General features: G+C 36.0%; 3 protein-coding genes across 5 annotated transcripts; 1 reads left to right on the forward strand and 2 right to left on the reverse strand.

The window, feature by feature from the left end:
- Positions 1-790: 790 nt before the first annotated feature.
- Positions 791-4,346, reverse strand: LOC120128457 (perakine reductase-like). Of its 3 annotated transcripts, XM_039146147.1 has the most exons (8): positions 4,307-4,346; positions 2,763-2,854; positions 2,154-2,324; positions 1,863-2,075; positions 1,595-1,767; positions 1,422-1,518; positions 1,103-1,256; positions 792-1,019 (listed from the first exon to the last, which is right to left on the reverse strand). In XM_039146147.1, the coding sequence occupies exons 2-8, from the start codon at positions 2,820-2,822 to the stop codon at positions 844-846; spliced, it is 1,044 nt and encodes a 347-aa protein (XP_039002078.1). In that variant the 5' UTR covers positions 2,823-2,854; positions 4,307-4,346; the 3' UTR covers positions 792-843. The 3 variants fall into 3 exon arrangements, with proteins under 3 accessions (XP_039002079.1, XP_039002078.1, XP_039002077.1); XM_039146148.1 differs by lacking the exons at positions 2,763-2,854; positions 4,307-4,346 and adding an exon at positions 2,544-2,587 and having other exon boundaries at positions 791-1,019; positions 2,154-2,359; XM_039146146.1 differs by lacking the exon at positions 4,307-4,346 and having other exon boundaries at positions 793-1,019; positions 2,763-3,081.
- Positions 4,347-4,442: 96 nt separating this feature from the next.
- Positions 4,443-7,421, reverse strand: LOC120128458 (meiotic recombination protein DMC1 homolog). Its single transcript, XM_039146149.1, has 14 exons — positions 7,335-7,421; positions 7,142-7,224; positions 6,500-6,591; positions 6,333-6,404; positions 6,205-6,243; positions 6,043-6,100; positions 5,912-5,957; positions 5,757-5,802; positions 5,580-5,641; positions 5,354-5,420; positions 5,174-5,266; positions 5,027-5,095; positions 4,840-4,918; positions 4,443-4,692 (listed from the first exon to the last, which is right to left on the reverse strand). The coding sequence occupies exons 1-14, from the start codon at positions 7,349-7,351 to the stop codon at positions 4,493-4,495; spliced, it is 1,023 nt and encodes a 340-aa protein (XP_039002080.1). The 5' UTR covers positions 7,352-7,421; the 3' UTR covers positions 4,443-4,492.
- A 4,128-nt stretch (positions 7,422-11,549) lies between these two features.
- LOC120128456 lies at positions 11,550-18,406 on the forward strand. Its single transcript, XM_039146145.1, has 20 exons — positions 11,550-11,760; positions 11,887-11,946; positions 12,034-12,132; positions 12,207-12,335; positions 12,415-12,552; positions 12,631-12,831; positions 12,949-13,140; positions 13,237-13,425; positions 13,553-13,753; positions 13,824-14,024; positions 14,117-14,317; positions 14,445-14,645; positions 14,716-14,916; positions 15,013-15,213; positions 15,341-15,541; positions 15,612-15,812; positions 15,908-16,108; positions 16,174-16,356; positions 16,466-16,669; positions 16,805-18,406. Exons 2-20 carry the CDS (start codon positions 11,904-11,906, stop codon positions 18,256-18,258), a joined length of 4,641 nt encoding a protein of 1,546 aa, XP_039002076.1. The 5' UTR covers positions 11,550-11,760; positions 11,887-11,903; the 3' UTR covers positions 18,259-18,406.
- The last annotated feature ends 3,863 nt before the right edge of the window (positions 18,407-22,269 follow it).

The following is a 22,269-nucleotide window of genomic DNA, read 5'->3' on the forward strand; positions in this document are numbered from 1 at the left end:
TCATTTTTGAACTATAAAAAATTGAAGTTTTTTTATTAAAATGGGATGATTATGAAATAGTGTTCTGCTCAAAAGAATTAATGATTAGACAATAAACGTTCAAACATCATTAGAACATCTCCGTAGATGTCGTCAAAGTATCCCAGATCCATGTGATTTTCCAAGTTGCTTGTTCTTTTCACTGTTGTGGAAATGAACTTTTGGAGTATCTTTGGACTAGGGATGGTCAAAAAGAGAAAGAAAGGGATCTCATTTTGCTTTATGTATGTATATATTCATGTGAACTAAAGCTTTCACTTTGTCTTTTTATTTTTAAATTTGGACCTTTGGCTCTTGGATTTAGAGGGTATTGTTGTACATTGTGGGGCTATGATTGTAACATTATATGTTATTATAATGTGCGTTAGACTAAGTGGATCAAAAGATTTGGGTCAGATTCTAGTTGAAAATGATTAGGATTGTGTTTCCAAATGATGCTTTTTTGGAATTAGATAAATCAATTTGAGATGGATTTATGTTACATGTACATTATTTTAATTGGATTGTATAATTGTTTGATTTGTTAATCACAAATTGTTGTTTAAAGGGATGTGCCTAGTAAATGAAAAAAGGTTGAAAACTATTTGAAAAAAATAAACCCTAATCCTTTTCATTTATCATCCTTAATCGTGCCCATAATTATGAAGAGACGAGGTAACATAATCTCGATATTTGTCGTTAAGATTACACTACTCGGAAGCAATAATAAGTCGCTGTTATAACAAAATCAATCATTACAATACACAAATTCGATAAAGGGGGAGATTATCAAGTCCAGAATCACTGCCTGAACATGCATTTCATTCACTTTAATGGAGTATCTGCAAACTTCCAACAGTATTTATAGAGTACACCTAAATCTGATCCTCCACTCACTTCATGAAGAGGCACAGCATCAGTAATTTCTTTCAAATCTTCTGGTTTAACCTTCAACGCCAGGGATCCGACATTGTCAATAATGTTCTTCGCTTTAGTCGTCCCTAAATTCGAAACAACGATGCAGAGCAAAACCACGTCAATCTAAGTATAATACGAGGCAAAATGACTCAAGTAATCATAATACCAGGGATTGGGACAATATCATCTCCCTGATGCAGAATCCATGCTAAAGAAAGTTGAGGAACCGTGCAGGCATGCTTTATAGCTAGGCTCGAAACTCGGGTATATAGAACTTTGTTCTTCTCTAGATTCTCCCCCATGAACCTTGGCTGGTTTGCCTGTTCCAGAAAATAACCCATTCTTGAAATCTGATGTTCTATATATATTGTCATGACTCAGCCTGGCTCATCAGACTATATGCCACGACATGGTCCGACGAGTTGGGACTCATCATGACATATTCACTTAAAAAAAAGGCTAGAATTAGTTGCTTGTCCGATTACCAATTGGCTCCCAATGGGCATAGGTTCCACAACTACCTTCCCTCCAAAAAAGCCTCTACCAAGGGGACTATATGCCACTATCCCAATTCCAAGCTCTCTGCAAGAATTTATGCAATTTATGATTCAAAGCAATACAAGTATCACAGGAACACAAAGGCGTAATATAGGTATACCGGCAAAGAGGGAGTATTTCATCTTCGATTTCACGAGTCCAGAGCGAATACTCCATTTGTAAAGCAGTGATGGGATGGACTTTATGTGCTCTCTTTATCGTATCGACACTAGCTTCTGATAATCCAATGTATTTTATCTTGCCTTCTTCCACAAGCTTCTTCAGCTCTCCAATCTTTGGAATAAGCAAAGCAATCAACAGAGGCATATGTTGCATTGAAGCTAAGCTAAAAGAAAAGAATACTAATGAAACGATCTCTTGATACTTACCGTCTCTTCTATGGGCACCGTTGTATCGACACGATGTTGAAAGTAGAGATCAATGTAGTCCACACCAAGCCTCTTAAGACTTGCTTCGCAGCAAGCTCGAACATGCTCGGCGGTTCCTCTGATCTCATATACCCGACTCCCCTCGGATTCGTATTTGATTACACCGAACTTAGTTGCTACTTGAATCTGGCCTCGGGGAAGCTGCTTCAGTGCCTATCAGGGCATAGAAAATGAATTTGATGATGAAACACAGAATTTATAAATGGTGATTGGGGGTACAAAAGCCACTACCTTGCCAAGCATGATCTCATTGTCATGTTCTTCCCCATAAGCATCAGATGTATCAAAGAAGGTGATACCTCTGTTGAAAGCTTCTTTTATGACTGAACATCCATCTTCATGGGATAAAGGAGCATTAAACACTCCTGTAAGTCCCGCACATCCGAATCCCAATCTCGAAACCTGCACATGTAAGATATGTAGGAATATTACGAGCACAATATTCAATTGTGGCCGCAACACAATGTAATGGCCGCATCGTACAGATTTTCAAAGACACCGTGAGACTGCAATTGCATCCACAATATAAAATTTTAGTTGTTTTTAAGAAACAAATCACATCGTAATATCCCTTACACCCTCAACCTTAACTACGACTGCAACCGCATTTTAGTACTGTGATTATGAGACTACAGTCACATGCTCATATCCGATACTCATATAAAAAATATAAAGAAAATATCTAAATTATATACAAATTTAAAAATTTCAGAGAAAAGATTACCCTTCCATCTATTCGATCCATTCTTGACCATATCCGATTAACCTAGTACAATAAATGACTAAGCAAAGAATTGAGCTAAGTTCCATTTAGTGAAAGAGTAAAGCAATGGAGCTTACCACCAATCCTTGGCTACCTAATTTGACTCTTGGATGTTGAATTTGGGGCACTTTCTCCATTTCAAACCAAGCTAGAACTTGACTGAAGTTTCCTGTTATTGAGAGAGAGAGAGAGAGAGAGAGAGAGAGAGAGAGAGAGAGAAGACCTGATCGAAGTCTAAAGATGCTGATTCTTATACTATAAAAAGTTAAAATTCCTCCACCAACCCTTTTGTTTTTCATTTTAACCTAATCCAGCTTGGTCCACACCATTTTTATATTGATGGTGGAGGTGTTGCACAATATGCCATGATTGAAAGATTGGTTTCAACTGCTAATTTGATCTTATAATAATATAGATTATTATTTGATATATTATCATTAAAAATTTATTTTAAAATGATGTTTCCTTTTATAAACGATTTAATTTAAACTATATGCTATTGATTCATATTTTTAAAAATAAAGATACATAACGATGGATCATGATTAGAGTTGATTGTGGAGTGAAAATCTACATCACTCTTGTATTTGTATCAAATAATTATCTTTATTTATGCTATCTTTCCATCTTCTATTTATTATAATTTTTTTGTTTAATTGGTATTTTGATTTTTTTATTTCTGATTTTATTCAATTTAGTCATATTTTCAGATTAATTATCATTTTGCTCCCTGTAAGTTCTTTTTTTTTTTGTAATTTATTAATTAGTTTATTAGATCATTTTTAGCAATATTCATTTAAATATTAATATATTTAAGTTAACATTCGATTTATTTAAAAGTATCGATTTTAGGTATCATGAGAGTGCTCTAATTTTCGTGCGTAACCAATCCTCAAGCCCAATTTTGATCATGATATTAAATACAAACCAAGTTTAAAGGTATTTGATCATACCTAGCTTAAAACAAATGACGCCGATTTCATCTTGAGTTTTCGGAAACTCTCACAAAATATTTTCAAAAATCGTATTGGCATATTTGGCTTACACAATCTAACATTAACTTTGGAAAGCAAATTATTAGGATGTAAGGTTATCAGGAGTTGATAAGATTTTGTTGAAGTACTAAACTGAAATTTTAGTTATAACTTAAGGATCAAATTAAATATCAATCTTTTTTTTTGTTAATGTGCTAGATATAAGGTGATCACCTTATGACTTATCGATAATTTTGTCTTATTGACCATAAGTGTAGTTAATCCTATTAAAAAATCTTCCACCAACCTTTGTTTGACCGCGATGCTGTATGATTCGTATAATTAAAAACAGTTCTACTACTAATTAGATTTGTTCATACCTCGAATAGGTTTCAAATATTAATGGATTTTGTAGTAACATAATCCCTTTCAAGCATGTCATAAAATATATGAGCTTTATCTTTAGTGTCCTGCAATTCCCCTTTAGTGAATCTTGTCTGCCCATATAAAAGAACTTACCAAACGTATGGAATATACGAATGGGAAGGCAAATCATAGTTATACGAAGGACTATAAACACTCAATTAAACAAAAAACTGCATGTTGTTCTAATAGTTATAGAAAAGATGTTGGTATATTACTTTGACCTGTCTGACTGTAGCTGCTGCCATTGCTGGTCTATGAACACCTCTAAGCCTAGTCCTTTGCATCTGCAATACCCCCTGCTGTTATCTGAAACACGTGTTTCCGTTAAGGAGATAACCAAAACAAATATCTGTAGCAATCTGACACAATCGTTTAAGTGATTCGATTCAATCAGAAAAGGTCTAAAACTAAAAAAAAAAAAGGTAACAGTCAAAGGATATTGCTTCAGCTTCCGGTAAATTTGGAGCATCGAACACCTTGCACACGCGCTGTTCACCTTTGCCTTTCCTGAACATCAACCTTATTGTGGCTGCATGGGCTAGCACATGCCCACCGGCTGGTTTCTTTGGATCTGATATAAACACTCCGCCACCGGGGTCGGCAATAACTGCAACAAACACACCATAATAACATATAGTTTAGCGTTGAACTTGTAGTTTCCCCTCAGCTGGTAAAAGTTCAATACAAATTCGCTAACTATCCCTTGTTCTGCACTTGTAGTAAAGAGGTAAACCGGACTGATCAAAGGTCGAACCTTGGTTGGTCATGTAGACTGCTACGTTGAATTCTTCAGCTATCTTTGTCAACCGGGAGAGCATCTGAGCCAATTTTTGCTGCCAATAACAGAATATTTAAGTTGAAAATATTTTAAGTTGATGAAAGAGGAGATAGATCTCAAACACAAATATTTAAGAGTTGTAATAAGCTTTTTCGAGACAAACCTGGCGTTCGGCAAGTTCTCCTCTCCCTGTGAAATCTACTCGAAATAGAGCAATAACAGAATCCACAATCTGAAAATACGAGCAAACATCATCAAACAGAGTCCATGATGTCAGGCATTATCGAATGATGTTATCGACAAGGCTCACCAGAAGTCTAAATGGTTCTTCAGACATTTTTGCTGCCAAACCCAGAAGCAGATTGTACTGATGCTCGTATGTGTACGCACGAGCATAAACGATCTTTGACATAAATAGAAAATAAGAAAAATGTTTGAAAAACCTATTTCTACAATTCAATTGATGATATATTGATATCGATGCTCTTACATTGTCAAGAACAGCTCCTGGATCCATCCCAAATCTTTCCGCTATTGGTATAACTCTATCAGGCCGGCTGCAAATGTAGGTAGTTAAAAGAAAACGAATAAAGTGAATCTAGTAGGAAACACTTTGAAAACACCCTGTTCTTAGATACGTCCCAGACGAGAAACTAAAATACAAAAGAATTTTGTATATAAACGCTTGTTGCATTGTCCTAAAACAAAAAGGATACAAAGTTCCTTCAGTATCAATATAAGCAACTTTCCCATTTCCTCCTCGCATGTTTGTAGGAAGCTGTAAACACAGTATAAGGTTAGCTCTAGTCTTGTTTTCTTTCTTTTAACCCCATTTTCTAAGAATCAACAAAATTATCAGGTTAAATCATGGATCACAGAGGTGAGATAAAAACCTGTGTAGAAACGCATAGAGTATGTGCCAGTTGTGTTTTGCCAGACCTAAATCAACATCGTAGATTAGGAGACAAGTTAAAAATGATTAGCAGCAAACGATATTAGTATTTAATATCAATAAAGAAGAAAATGGTAAACTAGTTATTGTTCTTACCTAAATTCTCCAAAAGCTTCTGTGATAGCCGAAGTTTCGATTCCACCTTTAAAGTTTATTAATAAAATCATTTTCAGAGAACTCTAAAATATTACTATATAATGTATCTCCCTTAAAAGAAAAGCGCTTACCGCCTAAGAGTTCATCAAGGGCTTGGCTTCCGGTTGTGATGCGAATCACAGATTTTCTCTACAAAACCAAAAGCAAGAATACCCAAATCGATATCAGTTTTAACATAAACTAAAAACATGAAATGAGAAAAGTAAATTTAAAACTCGAAATCTGAAACTTACTTTTAGTAAAGCATCACTTCCGGTGATATAACCAAAGTTCTTGTAAATAAAACATGAAAGAGAAATAGAAATTATACAATTGTCAAAAGAAATAAAAGGACAAAATCAATGAGATGAATTCCACTAACCACTATCTTTTCTGCTGCTTCACAGATCTTATCGACCTTAGCTTCAGATAAACCTTTGATTCCAGTCAAGTTCTGCAAAAGACGTGAATATATGACAATATTTTAAAAACACAGTTACCCTCATAAATACTAAAAACTCCAATCATATTAATTAAATTTGAATCTACCTTCTTAGTATGCATCATCAGACCGTTACAGGTGTAGATCCCTGCATCCTGAAGCTTTTTCACGTCTCCGGCATTGATTCCTGCAGATATCACTGCACCGAAAAGAAATTTTACTGTTCAAATATGACATTTTGAAAAGCTCGTTGAGCATCATCTCATTAAAGAGTATAAAATTACTAAAAATCTATGATCTCCTTTGGAAAACGATAAATCCGATGACACAACTAAGAGAAGTGTTCAAATTCACATTAATGTATTTTCAACAAAAGATTTACAAACGACATCAACGAACAAACTCTTGTATATTACAATTTACAACTTGAAACAGAGAAAAACGCTGATCTGAAGCCCAAAACGATCAAAATATAACTTCTAGATTAGTGTAGTAAATCAAGCTATTAAAATAAAGAAATCGTGACATTGACAACTTAAACATATCGAAAAAGAAAAAAAATACGAAGTCATCCAAATCTAAAATATAAGCTCAAAATGAAGATTAAGAAAACGTAAAATCTGATATGAGAAGATCACGAAACCTTAGCAGAGATTACTCAAAGATCTTCAAAACGAGTTCAGGGCGACATAGAATCACAAATTTCATAAAGAAACAAAGTGAGAATCTGAAGATTCAAAATAGTTTACATTTGTCGATGGCTTCAAACAGATCCTCTTCGTCATCGACATCTTCTCGCTCCACCAACTGTAACTGGCTCGCTTCTTCGGCTCTGCTTTTTCATGCAAATTTCAAATTACGATTCAAACAAGAAAAAGAAAGAAAAAAAACGAGGAACTAGAATTTGAAAAAAATAAAAGAAATGTTGAATTTGAAACTTACTTGAGAGTACCGATCATCTTCGTTGCAGATAACAAAGGGAATGGAGATTTTGATTTGAAAATGAGAGTGAATTAACGAAGAACCTCTTATTTATTGGGGGCGAGAAGGTTGTTAAATTCCGTTTAAACAACGCTTGAGATCCGCTTTTTGATGTGTGGGGAGAGAACTCAAGAGTCGCTTCCCGCTTGATTTCAAAATTCAGTAGTAGTCTGCTATGATTACCGGAAAAAAAGATTGTGGGAAGGAGTTATGCCATGTCAGCGTATTGTCACGAAATTGGGCCTAGATTAAGTCCGTTATGTTATCTTCTTTGATATTATGTAAATTAATTAAGTCTATGAACAAAGTTAACTATTTATTGAGTTAATTGCATCACATGTCCTCAAACTATGACCCTCATATTAAATTGGTACCTAAACTTTTAAATGCTCCAATTTTATTCCTAAACTATGAGTACCATTCTAAATTAGTCCTCAAACTTTTGAACATTTCATTTTAATCCCCAAACTATGAAATGCATTCTAAATTTCTCCCCAAACTTTTTGAACATTCCAATTTCATCCCAAACTATATGTATGTACTAATCACGTCCCTTGTTAATAAAATCGTTAGGTCAAGTTATATTATTATATGTTTAAAAAAATAGGTTAAACTATGGTTGAAACTAATTACATATTTGGATGAATTTGGGGATGAAAATCAAGTATTCAAAAGTTTGGGGACCAATTTAGAAATAGGGTCATAGTTTAGGAATGAAATTAGAATGTTCAAAAGTTTAAGGACCAATTTAACACGATGATTATAGTTTGCAGACATATAATGCAATTAACTCCTATTTATTACATGATAATTAAATGTAAAATAAATAATTCAGTAATTCATTGCACAGTAAATAATTCAGTAATTTATTACATGATATTATATTAATTAATTAAATGTCCTTAACCCTTTTAATTTTTTTTTGGAAAACATCTTAAAATCCTTAAAATCAATTGAAATCCAAAGAAGATGGCGAAACGAGAGAAAATCATGAGAAAATAAATATACTGCAAACATCTTTTTAATTTTTCCCTATTTTGACACTTTAACTATACTTTATTTCTAATTTGATCCTTCATATGTTACTCATCAATTTTTTAAAGAAGGTCTAGGTAATTTTTAAATAGTGTCTTGAAAGAGGTAAAAATGATGACAGAATAAATTGTAAGAGTCGCTTGTGTGGAAAAAGAATTTATGACAAAAATGTGAGTTTGAATATAATTTCAAGAACCAATTTGTTAGAGTATAAGATTGAGTCAATTGTAATTAGTTAATTTGTTAGGTTTGTTAATAGTTAGTTATGGATTTAGGGTTATATAAACCCAATGGTTGTAAGTAGGCTTCAACCCATGTATTACAATCCACGTTATTTTTAAATACATTGTTAATATTTTTTCCTTTTAGCAAAGTCTAAATCGCTAATTATATAGCAGTAGTTTTGTTACTTACATGCAAACACCGGCCACCGGCCGTTCTTCATATCCGGCCACCATGTCGGAATTCTCAAACAATTATTTATAAAGCCTTTTGTTTAAAATATAATATTCAATAGAAAACCTTTTTCGTATATTTATTTTAGTTTAGAGGTATCAAAAATATCTAATAAAAAATTAAACTTTCATAGAAAAATTACATCCAATTGAACTTGTATCAATGAAAATTTAATTGTCTGTTATATTTTGTTGCTATGAATGATTTGGACTAAAGTATTAGCATTAATAATATTGACTTGTACAGCCTTAATACAAAAGTTGATGACGTGAACTCATTAAGTGAATTAGGTGGTTTAGTAGGATGTATGTTAGTAGTTAAGTAAGAATTTAAACACATAATATCTTTTAATCACTCCAGATCATTAAAAATAAATAAGTAAAAAGTTAAAAATGAAGTTTATCTTAGTTGACGATTGAAATGACACGAGATTTAACGTCGTTGTTATCGAGCACAACTTAATACAAAAACAGGTGCTTTCTGTTGGCAAAGAACAAAGAGAAGTCTCCTGCAGGATTTATGTGCCCCGGTAGTTGGCAAGTGCCGGTCGAGTACTACGACAGCTTAATGCCGTCGGAGGATGGCAGAATTCCGGAACTCGTTCCTTCTTAGATGAAACCTTAAACACCATATTTATATACATCTCCAGTACATAACCTGGACCTTGTGAAGTGTTTCCGTCCAGATTTCTTCAATAAAAACAATACGAGTCACTGTTTCATATAGACACGAAACTTTGCCTCCTTGTAATTCGGATGCCTGTTGAGGCATCCACCATTGCTGCCCTTAGCCATTGAACATGAGGGTTGTTGTTTTCTTATGAAGAAACATGGATTGTCGAAATGTTTTCAAGTACAAAAGAAAATTGTATTATCTCCGTTGTTGAGATTGCTCAAAGTGATGAGAGCTCATGTTTATTTCTAACGAAGTTAACCTATCCTTAATTTCTGGATTTGAACTTTAAAAGGAGCCCAAACCAAGTTACCTCAATGATTAAGGGATTTGTTGTTACCCTTTTAGGTCTTTGGTTTTAGCACCGCATATGCAGGGATATGAACGTTCATTGTCAAAGGGATGAAAATCTTTGAACATATACTACACTAAATCAACAAATCATCATATACGATCATTCTACTCACCAAATATAACATCCATAACATTTTTTAACTCATTTACATTTTCGTCGATTAAAATTTATTTAAAATAATTTTTAAACACATCATATTTGTATTATCATTATTTATCTAATTTAATTCTTTTAAAATGTGTATGTTGAATGCCAACTCAATACACATTTTCATTCAATGATTCGTGCACATTTCAATTCATCTATGGAATTAAAAAAGCAATTTCAATATTTTGTGACAATATCTAATATTGGATATCTATAATCAAAGCTTAAAGTTTCTTTAATGGTATGTTTTATTGATTCATATGCCACCTCAAAAGCCCTTAATTTTTGCACAAAAAGCTTGACTAAGTTTTTAATAAAGGCAAACTCTTGCCCCCAATCCATCCCCCAAATGGTGCAATAATTTCAAAGTCTAAATCTTTAGTTAAAGAAATTATTATGGTGGATACCCCCCACCCACCATATTCCTGCCATTCCCCCTCAATTAGATAAAAAGAAGATGAAATGGGTCCAATTACACTTAGCTTTTGAGCTTGTTCATAGGTAAAAGATTTATAAAAGAATTACATATAACCACTCAAATATATGTAGTCAATTATGTGCATTAATTAATTACTAGTTTATCTAATAAGATAAGACGTTAAATTCTTTAAATATTTTTCATGGTTTGAATGATAGTTTTATAAATATAATAAGTTAAATTGATAAAATGAATCTTTATTATGTCCGAAAATACCGAGTGATTATACCAAAAACTAAAACAAAAGACCCACGCCTCTTTATGGCCTTACCACAACAATTATTCCCTAACCCATTACTGTGTAAAAGAATTGTTAGATACCCTAAGCTGGCCAATACCAGTTCAATATATTGCTTAAAACCCTTTTATATATATGTATATATATAATATAATGTTGAGTGGATTAGATGCTGAAGATCTGTCAATGTGATGAAAGACTAATTCATATGGACTATCGTTTTTTATCATAAAGTTCAACTCTGCACAGCCATGTAGGGTCTTTTTTCTTATGCTTTTTATCAATATTTCTGAACAAAATCAGGTTTTTTCTTATTACATTTCTCTCAACTGTCTTTGATCAGACGACTTACACATCCAACTCATTTGGCGTTTCCAACATGTTCCTCCTGGAAAAAAACCCATAGATTTACCTGTTCATAAGACTAAACTATTAATTAAAATCTATATATTTTACTCGAATATATGGCTGATATTGATAATTTCAGAAGATTTTCATGTATTTGAATGATCCTTGTATCTATGCCTAAATATGCTTCAAACACGAGTGTCTGTTACGAGTATTTCAAGAAAAATGAAGAGTTGGGACAACATAGACGAGCTAAACACCTATATTTGCTGAACATACAGCAATGAGTGCCTAGAAAAAGGCTTAGATTAACCTATTGGTTCCTCTAAGATTGCCTAGAATTTGGAATAATCCCATTTAAGAATAATCCAACAACAACAACACAGTTTTATGTAAAAAAAAAAATCAAGAATAATGTCCATGTCTCACAAAAAGGAAAGGAGAAATATAAGGCAAATGCTGAGCAACTTTAGTCAGATTTTATATCAATTAGGCTGACGAGGGACCCTTCTCTCTTAGGCTTATGCTTTAAGCAAAATACCTATGAAGTGTCACCATTTTCATCAACTGCTGTGAACACCCTGGCAGGTCTCAAAGACATCACAATCCGTACTCATATGTTTTTCGTTATGTGCATGTGAATATCATCATCATCATGGTATGGGTCTTTTCTTGGAAATGTTTTATATTTTTTTGAATTAGGCTCTCCCCTTTAGTTCATATACTTCAATAGCAAAGTTTCTAGCTATCACAGGCATTGATCCTTAAGGTTCAATATATTCAGGGCTTGGTGTTTTGAACATGGGGAATGAAATGGGGAACAACAACACTTCCGGTTTGCGAGGTGTGCGTCTGAATTTGTATTTGAGTTAACGCTAAAATGTTCTACATGTTAAGCTACTTAGGATGATGCTGGTGTGTACTGTTTCAGAAGAAGATAACACGGTCCAGGGTAAACATGTGCAAGGATTTGATCACGCTGATGATTTGAAGGAACCGGATCGTGTAGTTCCTGCAACAGAAGACAAAGGTTAGTGGATTCAGCATTTGAAACGCTCGAAATATGTTAATGTGTATGTATAATGTTCTGATGGAATGATGCAGAAGAAGTTGACATGAAAACTGAAGGAGAGAAATCTATGGAAGATGCTGGTCGAAAGGACTACGGAAAGGAACAAGATCATGAAGTTGTTGCATCTGAAGATATACATGTAAATGGAAAAGATGAAAAAGGTTAGTCATATAGTATTCACTGCCATTACATATGGTTGTCAATTTGGCAGGAACTTGCTAAGGTATGCTGGTTATGTAGAAGAGGTAAAAGGACAAGATCATTTAGTTCCTGCAGCTGAGGATAAAAATACTTGGGGAAATGAGATGGAACCGGCTTATCTTGAACTGGATGGCCTAGCATCTTCTCGTATTGAAGATATGGAGAACGATTGTAAAGGTTGGTATATATCTTGGTTGGCTATTCATGCTTGCTAAATGATAGTTTTCGATTTATAACAACGATGGATTGATGCAGCACAAGCTACTAGCACAATCCTTGAAGTAGAGGAATTGCCTTTGAAAGAAGCTGCTAGTACAGATGAAACAGATGCTGGAGCTAGCCTAGTTCCTGCAGGTGGAGATGAAAGTACTCATGGGACCAAGACAGAGTTGGTTTTCAGTGGTCTCGATGGAACGGAATATCCACGTGTTGACAAGCAGAAACATGATGAGAAAGGTTAACCAATGGAAAACATGTTACGATCCCGATGAATTATAGCATGAAAAAACATGTTTCAATATCAGTATTTCTTAATTATGCTTACATATTCCTATTGCTATTGAACTGATGCAGAAAAAGATATTACCATAAAAGATGAGGCCGAGGAACAATCTTCACCAGAAGAAGAAGAGGCAAATGGACAAGATCATTTAGTTCCTGCAGCTGAGGATAAAAGTACTTGGGGAAATGAGACGGAATCGGCTTCTCTTAAACATGATGGCCTAGCATCTCCTCGTATCGAGTACCCAACACACAATAAGAAAGGTTAGGATATATCTTGATTACTGATATTTGGTTGGCTATTCCCACTTGCTAAAAGGTATATTTTTTTCGACTTACAATGATGATGGATCGATGTAGAACAAGATACTAGCACATTTCTTGAAGTAGAGGAAATACCTTTGAAAGAAGATGCTAGTACAGATGAAATAAATGCAGAAGCTCGCCCAGTTCCCGCAGGTGGAGACGGAAGCAAGACAGGGCTGGTTTTAGTTGATTGTGATGGAATGGTTCATCCGTGTATTGACAAGCCGAAACCTGACAAAAAAGGTTAATGGATATGATGTTTTGTTGTCTATATGTTCCAATTCCAATGAACTAATGTAAAAAAACAATGTTTCAGCGTCAGTATTACTAAGTTATATTTACATATTCGTACCGTGTTGAACCGGCGCAGGAGAGGATATGAACATAAATGATGAAATCGTGGAGCGATCCTCACAAGAAGCTGGTAGCACAGATGTAATGGATAGACAAGGTCAATTACTTGCTGTAGTTGAAGATAAAGCTACTTATGCAAATGAAACATGCTTAGTTTCCAGTGATCCCGAGGGAACTGCAGATCTTCACGGTGACAATCCTAAAGACCATGAGAAAGGTTAGAAATACAGTGTTTTATTTGCCAATAAATGGTTCTCTGTATATGATGACGATGATGATTGATGTAGAAGAAGATAATAACATGGTTCCAGTAGATAAGGAAGATTCAATGAAAGAAACTGGTTATGCAGAAAAGGAAAAAGGACAAGATCATTTATTTCCTGCAGCTGAGGATAACAATGCTCGGGGAAATGAGGCGGAATCGTATTCTCTTGAACATGATGGCCTAGCATCTCACCGTATCGATGACCCGACACACAATAAGAAAGGTTAGGATATCTCTTGATTACTGATATATGGTTGGCTATTCCCACTTGCTAAAAGGTATTTTTTTCGACTTACATGATGATGGATTGATTAGAACAAGATACTAGCACATTTCTTGAAGTAGAGGAAATACCTTTGAAAGAAGATGCTAGTACAGATGAAATAAATGCAGAAGCTCGCCCAGTTCCCGCAGGTGGAGACGGAAGTACTCATGGAAGCAAGACAGGGCTGGTTTTAGGTGATTGTGAAGGAATGGTTCATCCATGTATTGACAAGCCGAAACCTGACAAAAAAGGTTAATGGATATGATGTTTTGTTGTCTATATGTTCCAATTCCAATGAACTAATGCAAAAAAACAATGTTTCAGCAATAGTATTTCTAAATTATATTTACATATTCGTACCGTGTTGAACCGGCGCAGGAGGGGATATGAACATAAATGATGAAATCGTGGAGCGATCCTCACAAGAAGCTGGTAGCACAGATGTAATGGATAGACAAGGTCAATTACTTGCTGTAGTTGAAGATAAAGCTACTTATGCAAATGAAACATGCTTAGTTTCCAGTGATCCCGAGGGAACTGCAGATCTTCACGGTGTCAATCCTAAAGACCATGAGAAAGGTTAGAAATACAGTGATTTATTTGCCAATATATGGTTCTCTGTATATGATGATGATGATGATTGATGTAGAAGAAGATAATAACATGATTCCAGTAGATAAGGAAGATTCCATGAAAGAAACTGGTTATGCAGAAAAGGAAAAAGGACAAGATCATTTATTTCCTGCAGCTGAGGATAACAATGCTCGGGGAAATGAGGCGGAATCGGATTCTCTTGAACATGATGGCCTAGCATCTCACCGTATCGATGACCCGACACACAATAAGAAAGGTTAGGATATCTCTTGATTACTGATATATGGTTGGCTATTCCCACTTGCTAAAAGGTATATTTTTTTCGACTTACAATGATGATGGATTGATGTAGAACAAGATACTAGCACATTTCTTGAAGTAGAGGAAATACCTTTGAAAGAAGATGCTAGTACAGATGAAATAAATGCAGAAGCTCGCCCAGTTCCCGCAGGTGGAGACGGAAGTACTCATGGAAGCAAGACAGGGCTGGTTTTAGGTGATTGTGAAGGAATGGTTCATCCATGTATTGACAAGCCGAAACCTGACCAGAAAGGTTAATGGATATGATGTTTTGTTGTCTATATGTTCCAATTCCAATGAACTAATGCAAAAAAACAATGTTTCAGCGATAGTATTTCTAAATTATATTTACATATTCGTACCGTGTTGAACCGGCGCAGGAGGGGATATGAACATAAATGATGAAATCGTGGAGCGATCCTCACAAGAAGCTGGTAGCACAGATGTAATGGATAGACAAGGTCAATTACTTGCTGTAGTTGAAGATAAAGCTACTTATGCAAATGAAACATGCTTAGTTTCCAGTGATCCCGAGGGAACTGCAGATCTTCACAGTGTCAATCCTAAAGACCATGAGAAAGGTTAGAAATACAGTGATTTATTTGCCAATATATGGTTCTCTGTATATGATGATGATGATGATTGATGTAGAAGAAGATAATAACATGATTCCAGTAGATAAGGAAGATTCCATGAAAGAAACTGGTTATGCAGAAAAGGAAAAAGGACAAGATCATTTATTTCCTGCAGCTGAGGATAACAATGCTCGGGGAAATGAGGCGGAATCGGCTTCTCTTGAACATAATGGCCTAGCATCTCCCCGTATCAAGGACCCGACACACAATGAGAAAGGTTAGGATATATCTTGATTACTGATGTATGGTTGGTTATTCCCACTTGCTAAAAGATATATTTTTTCGACTTACTATGATGATGGATCCATGTAGAACAACATACTAGCACAATTCTTGAAGTAGAGGAATTGCCCTTGAAAGAAGGTGCTAGTACGGATGAAACAAATATGGAAGGTCTCCTAGTTCCTGCAGGTGGAGATGAAAGTAGTCATGGAACCGAGACAGGGATATTTTCGAGTGATCCCCTTGGAACCGTCGATCTTCAAGGTGACAATCCGAAAGAGCATGAGAAAGGTTAGTACGTGCGGTGTTTTATTTATCAATGTTTGGTCGTCTGTTTACAATCCTGGTATACGCAGAAGTGAGCAATACAAGTGCTGAACCACAAGAGAAACCTATGGCAAAAGATGATACTGAAGGGAAAAATCTAACAATTCCAGCAGCTGAAGATGAAGATTGTAATAACATAGAGGCCGAATCTGCTTCCGGTGACCTTGTGATTGTAGATGATACTCTTGATAACCAGACATTGGAAGGGCAAGGTTAGTGAGTCATTAGCATGCAGAAGTTGAACTTGAATCTGTTTGCCCTTTTAATTGAGTTTCGTATTCGAGTGATCAGTTTGAAACTTTTTGTCTTCGGTGTTTACAGAACAAGGAAAAACTGAACTTGATCCTCCAGCTGAGTCTACAGAAGCTGATGCAAAACCAAGTGAAGTAGTTGAGGGCAGCGAAACCCAACCAGTTTTTTCATCGAAGAACCTGGAAGATCATGAGATGCAAAAAGAATCGAATTTCGGGGAGGTTCTGTCTGGAAGAACTCACGATGTTGAGGATGAGAATCCCATGAAGGAAGGTTAGTACTCTTCAGTGATGAGTACCACAAGATACTGATACGTCATAAGTATCAATTGACTATAAAAATGTTCTTCATTTAGATATGCAATGAACATAAGATTTCCATCTTGGTTTTTTTGGTGCTAATTTGCAGCTGAAGATGAGGGGGCTAGCAATTCATTATCTGATCAAGAATCTTCTACATCAGGTGATTCTGTGCCTCGAGAATCGGTAGTAGTTATAGAACCCGAAGAGCATGAATCAACCGAAATCGGTGCTGAACAAATGGTGTTACAGTGCAATGGGCCACTGAAGAGTAAGGATAGGTTCATACCATCTTTAACATGCCAAGATCAGGAAAATGGTTTTGTTTCAGATTATAGCACTTCAACTGATCCGGTTGTGAGGGTTTTTGCCGACCAAAGTCCGGAGATAGAAATGGAAACAGATGAACCTGGGAATGATTTAGGAAGTATGACTACAGTAATGACCAATTTGCCTATGGGAGGTGGAGCCAAATGCATTGGAGAGTTGCCAACTGAGATGAACTCAACTAAAAATGATTCCCCTGAACCACAGATTGAAGTTATCCTTTTAGATGAGACACAGAACATCCAGGCCGAAGTTTCTGAATCCGAAGACAAAGGCATAGTTCTTAGTCAAAAAGCCGCATTGATAGAGGACGCGATAGAGAAATCGAACGGAAAGGGATCTGAGGAAGGATCAAAAGCTGATGATCCAAGTGAATTCTCACCTCAATATATGATGAATGACCAGGCACAGATTCTCGAGAATGGTCATCCAGTTGATGCATCTATTAACAACCAGAAAGAACAACAAAAGGACTCGCAACAAGAAGTTCAACTGGTCACTGATTCTGCATACACATTTCCCATGGATCAAATGCACAAAGAAGAAGAAACAGAAGAGAAGAAAATTATAGAAGAAATGGTTGGCAAAAACAAAGATTCAAATCCCATTGAAAATGGTGCACCAAGAGGAAAAAATGGAGACTCATATGTTCCATTGACACTATCAGAGACTAAAGCTATTGCCAATGGTGATCATCATAACCAACCAGAAAGTGTGGGAAGGCTCAGCATGGAATCGAATTCGGATAACACGACCATGCGTAAGTCGCCGAGCTTCGATCTCGATCTCAGAATCAATGTAAGAGCCGAAGACTCGGATCAAACACCATTGCTGTACCAAGACAAGACCACCATCGACAGCTTCTCAAGCCAACTCGAGGTTACGGATCATGGAAAACCAGTGGCCGACGCCGAGAAAAGTGAAACCCCATCACTGTATGAATCAATGGCAGCACATGAGAAAGGTGTTACACTAGAAAGAAGCGATTCCGAGAAGTCGAAAACCCCACTCCTTGGCTTCTTGAAAGAAGACGAAGAAGCTGAGAACAACAACAACAACATGTTAATGAATCCAATTAAACAAAACAACCAATCTGCAACAAAGGAGACAACAACATCAAAGGTTTCTATTTCAGTTAAGGCTGTCACATCTGGTACAACAAAAGGTAAAGTTAAACGCAAGCCTAGAGCTTCTCTCTTCGGCACCTGCATGTGTTGTGCAACTGTGATGAATTAAACACACAATTGAAGCTGGCCTTTTGTTTAACTTTCTTGTGTTAACAGTTTCATTGTCCCTGTATTTATTTTGTTTTTGGTTGTGTTGGGTTTATTTACTTAAATTTATTCGATTGAAGCTTTCAAAATGGAGTTTGTGAGCTGTGAATTTGTCAACTGATTTGCTCAAAACTGGGATTTGATGTAAACTACCGTATTTACTTGGCTGCCTTTGATTGTAATATTTGCTGATTTTTATTTTAATATATATGTGAAAAGATAAAGGCTTCTATTTATTAATTAAGGATGAAATGATAGTTTTATTTTTCAGGTCTAATTATTAATTTCATCCTTTCATTCTATAAAAATTGAAAAGTTAGTCCATTTCTTTTAATTTGTGAGAATTTCATCTTACATTTTACAAAATTACAAAAATTGTCAGCATTTGTCTCGTTCTCGTTTCATTGTCACCTTTATTTGTAGATTAATAATTTAATGAAAAGATTTAACTAATTTATTATTTTGGATAATACCTTTTGTATATTACCCAAGAAACAACATAACATTTTACTACAAGAACAAACAATGTACTGAGGGATTAATTTTGTATCCCTCAAGCTTACAAAGAATTAAGTTAATAGAATCACTTCTACTTATCCTCATATACATTTTAATCTTAATAACTTATTTAATACAATCAATTATATCACCCGTATACTTATTTGTCCCCCGACATCGTCTGTAATTCCTCTCCTTCCATATGTAGTAAATGTAAGTACACCAAACTACTTTAAGATTTAACTATTTCATTAGGTTAACTTTTTAGTTTAAATAAAGTATGAGGATAAAATTATAATAAATTAAAACTTGGGATAAACGTATAAGAAAAAGAGAGGAAAAGCAAGATAAAGCTTTGGATTTTCCCATTTTATGCTGTCGAAGTATCGTTTCTCTAATCTTAATGATAAAAGAGTTTCACTGGATGAGGAGTACGACATATCTCATACACACTACGATTTGGTGGTCGAAATAATAATTTAACTGAAATTTTCTGTCTTTTGAAAGTTTTTTTTGATGAAATATAACATGTAAAAAGAAAAGAGAATGACAAAGGAAGCTCTTAGTATATGATTTGACTGTAAAAAATCATTGAAAAAATGACAGTTTCATAGGGTTTGTGTTGACGAAAACGGGTAAAGAAAAACAAAAGAACACGAGAATTTTACGAGGTTCGGCAATGTGCTTACGTCCTCGGTGCCTAGGCGGCGCTAGAAGTTTTATTCAATGATGTTTTAGGTCTAGGTTACATCTCTATTTATAATAGAAAACCCTGGTACATAATTACAAAATCAACCATGTACCGTACCACGGGGCATGCGCCCCCGCACCCCCAACCCACATAATTCGTAACCCCACAACGAGACTTTCTTTGTAAGGACAGTTGATGTTCGCTTCGCTCACTCCGCTCCATCTCCTGTCCTCTCTACTTGTATATTTATGAGTTATACCTAACAAATCTCCACCTTAGCGAATATCCTGCCCCTTGGAAACTTCAATGTGGGTTGGGTTACCTTGCTTCTTTAACAACTCGAAACATTCAACAAGTCCAAGCAATGCTTGAACTTGTCTGTCGTAACAGGCTTGGTGAATATATCAGCGGCATTCTCATCAGTATGTACCTTCTGAAACAAAACCTCTCCAGATGCAACCAACTCTATGATCTTATGGAACCTTACATCAATATGTTTAGTTCTAGCACGATACACCTGATTCTTAGCCAAGTGAATAGCACTTTGATTATCACAAAGCAATTGAACTCCACCTTGTTGAACACCCAACTCCTTCACTAAACCAGTAAGCCATAAAGCTTCTTTTGCAGCTTCAGCCGCTGCCATGTACTCAGCTTCAGTTGTAGATAGAGCCACAACATATTGAACAGTAGACTTCCAACAAATAGGCCCTCCACCAAGAGTAAAGACATACCCTGTCGTAGATCTTCTATTATCCAAGTCACCTGCATAGTCTAAATCCACATATCCTATAACCAATGGATTATCCCGCTGACTCCCAAAAACAATTCCATGTCCCACAGTACCCTTTAAGTATCGAAAGATCCACTTGACTGCTTCCCAATGTTGCTTACCAGGTTTAGACATGTACTTACAAACTTGACTAACAACATGAGCTAAATCAGGACGAGTACATACCATCGCATACATCAAGCAACCAACAGCATTAGAATACGCAACCTTTGCCATATCTTCAGCTTCCTTATCTGTCTTAGGGCACTGTTCTGATGAGAGCTTAAAGTGATTCGCCATTGGAGTGCTAACTGGTTTCGCGCTGCTCATCGCAAACCTTTCTAGCATTTTCTCAACATAACCCCGTTGAGATAGCCGCAGTTTCCTTGAGTCTCTGTCCCTGCAAATTTCCATTCCAAGAATTTTCTTTGCAGCACCTAAATCTTTCTTATCAAATTCCTGACTCAATAAAGTTTTCAAACCGATAACATCATCCATGTTCTTCGCAGCAATCAACATATCATCAACATACAGTAATAGAAAAATAAAAGAACCATCATCAAGGCTCTTAACATAGACACAACAATCATACTCACATCGGTTGTAGCCAATTTTGATCATATAGGAGTCAAACCGTTTATACCACTGTCTCGGAGACTGTTTCAACCCGTACAAAGATTTCTTCAATCTGCAAACTAAATGCTCGTTTCCAGGTTGAGTGAAACCTTCAGGTTGCCGCATGTAGATCTGCTCCTCTAAATCACCATGCAAAAAAGCAGTTTTAACATCCATCTGCTCTAAATGCAAATCCCAACTAGCCACCAATGCAAGTACTGCTCGGATTGAAGTGTGCCTGACCACAGGAGAAAAGATTTCATTATAATCAACTCCTTTCTGCTGTGAAAAATCCTTCGCTACCAAACGAGCCTTGAACTTCTCCCCCTCTTTTTCTGTTACTGCTGGTTTCTTCTTATACACCCATTTGCAACCAATCGACTTCTTACCCTCAGGAAGGGGAACTAACTCCCATGTGCGATTGTGATTCAAAGACTCCATCTCCTCAACCATGGCTGCTATCCACTTGTCGTTTTCCTGACTAGTAACGGCATCATGAAAAGTAACCAGATCATCACTACTAACAATAAGTGCAAAAGATACCAAGTCTTCAAAACCCAATCTGTTCGGAGGCTTTATATTCGTCCGTCTCACCCTGTCTCTGGCGAGACTATAATCCTGCAAATCATCCGTAGTGGAACCACCAGAAGTCGGTTGAGAAGTTTCTGGTTTCTCAACTGGAAACTGCTCGAAATCCACCACTGTCGTGTCTTGCTTCTGCTGCAACATGGACTGTTCATCAAAAACGACATCTCTACTAATCACAACTTTCTTCGCAACTGGATCCCAGAACTTGAATCCTTTGACACCTTTCTTGTAACCCAGAAAAATGCACTCCTTCGATTTTGCATCAAGTTTGGATCTCTCATCAGCAGGTACATACACATAAGCAGGACAACCAAAAATCCGTAAGTTATCAAAACTAACATCATGACCAGTCCATACCTCTTCTGCAACTTTCCCAGCCAGCGATGCCCTTGGTGATCTGTTGATAAGGTAACACGCCATGTTAACAGCCTCAGCCCAGAAGTGTTTGGGAAGCCCCGCATTCAACCGCAAACATCTGGCTCTTTCATTCAATGACCTGTTCATTCGTTCCGCAACACCATTCTGTTGTGGTGTCTTGCGCACTGTAAAATGCCTTTGAATCCCATGCTCCTTACAGAATTGTAGGAACTGTGAATCTGTGTACTCCGTACCATTTTCAGACCGCAAACACTTGATTTTTCGTCCTGTTTGGTTTTCTACCTCAGCTTTCCACAGCTTGAACTTCTCAAAAACTTCAGATTTCTGTTTCAAAAAATACACCCAAACTTTCCGTGAAAAATCATCAATAAAAGTAACATAGTACCTAGATCCACCCAAAGACGATGTCGTGGAAGGCCCCCATACATCAG

This window comes from Hibiscus syriacus, unplaced genomic scaffold (genome assembly GCF_006381635.1).
Source record: "Hibiscus syriacus cultivar Baekdansim isolate YM2019G1 unplaced genomic scaffold, ASM638163v2 tig00110480_pilon, whole genome shotgun sequence".
Lineage (NCBI taxonomy): Eukaryota > Viridiplantae > Streptophyta > Magnoliopsida > Malvales > Malvaceae > Hibiscus > Hibiscus syriacus.

Excerpts from the sequence above, each read along its gene's own strand:
- LOC120128457 (XM_039146146.1), bottom strand. The coding sequence starts at position 2,984 with ATGAAAAACAAAAGGGTTGGTGGAGGAATTTTAACTTTTTATAGTATA. Across the intron at positions 1,768-1,862 it reads CGGTGCCCATAGAAGAGACG|ATTGGAGAGCTGAAGAAGCT; the intron begins GTAAGTATCAAG and ends CTTATTCCAAAG. Across the intron at positions 1,519-1,594 it reads GAAATACTCCCTCTTTGCCG|AGAGCTTGGAATTGGGATAG; the intron begins GTATACCTATAT and ends AAATTCTTGCAG.
- LOC120128458 (XM_039146149.1), bottom strand. Across the intron at positions 6,592-7,141 it reads GTTTGAAGCCATCGACAAAT|TGATATCTGCAGGAATCAAT; the intron begins GTAAACTATTTT and ends TTTTCGGTGCAG. Across the intron at positions 4,919-5,026 it reads GAGAACTTGCCGAACGCCAG|CAAAAATTGGCTCAGATGCT; the intron begins GTTTGTCTCGAA and ends TGTTATTGGCAG.
- LOC120128456 (XM_039146145.1), top strand. The coding sequence starts at position 11,904 with ATGGGGAATGAAATGGGGAACAACAACACTTCCGGTTTGCGAG. Across the intron at positions 11,947-12,033 it reads CAACACTTCCGGTTTGCGAG|AAGAAGATAACACGGTCCAG; the intron begins GTGTGCGTCTGA and ends GTACTGTTTCAG. Across the intron at positions 12,832-12,948 it reads GCAGAAACATGATGAGAAAG|AAAAAGATATTACCATAAAA; the intron begins GTTAACCAATGG and ends GAACTGATGCAG.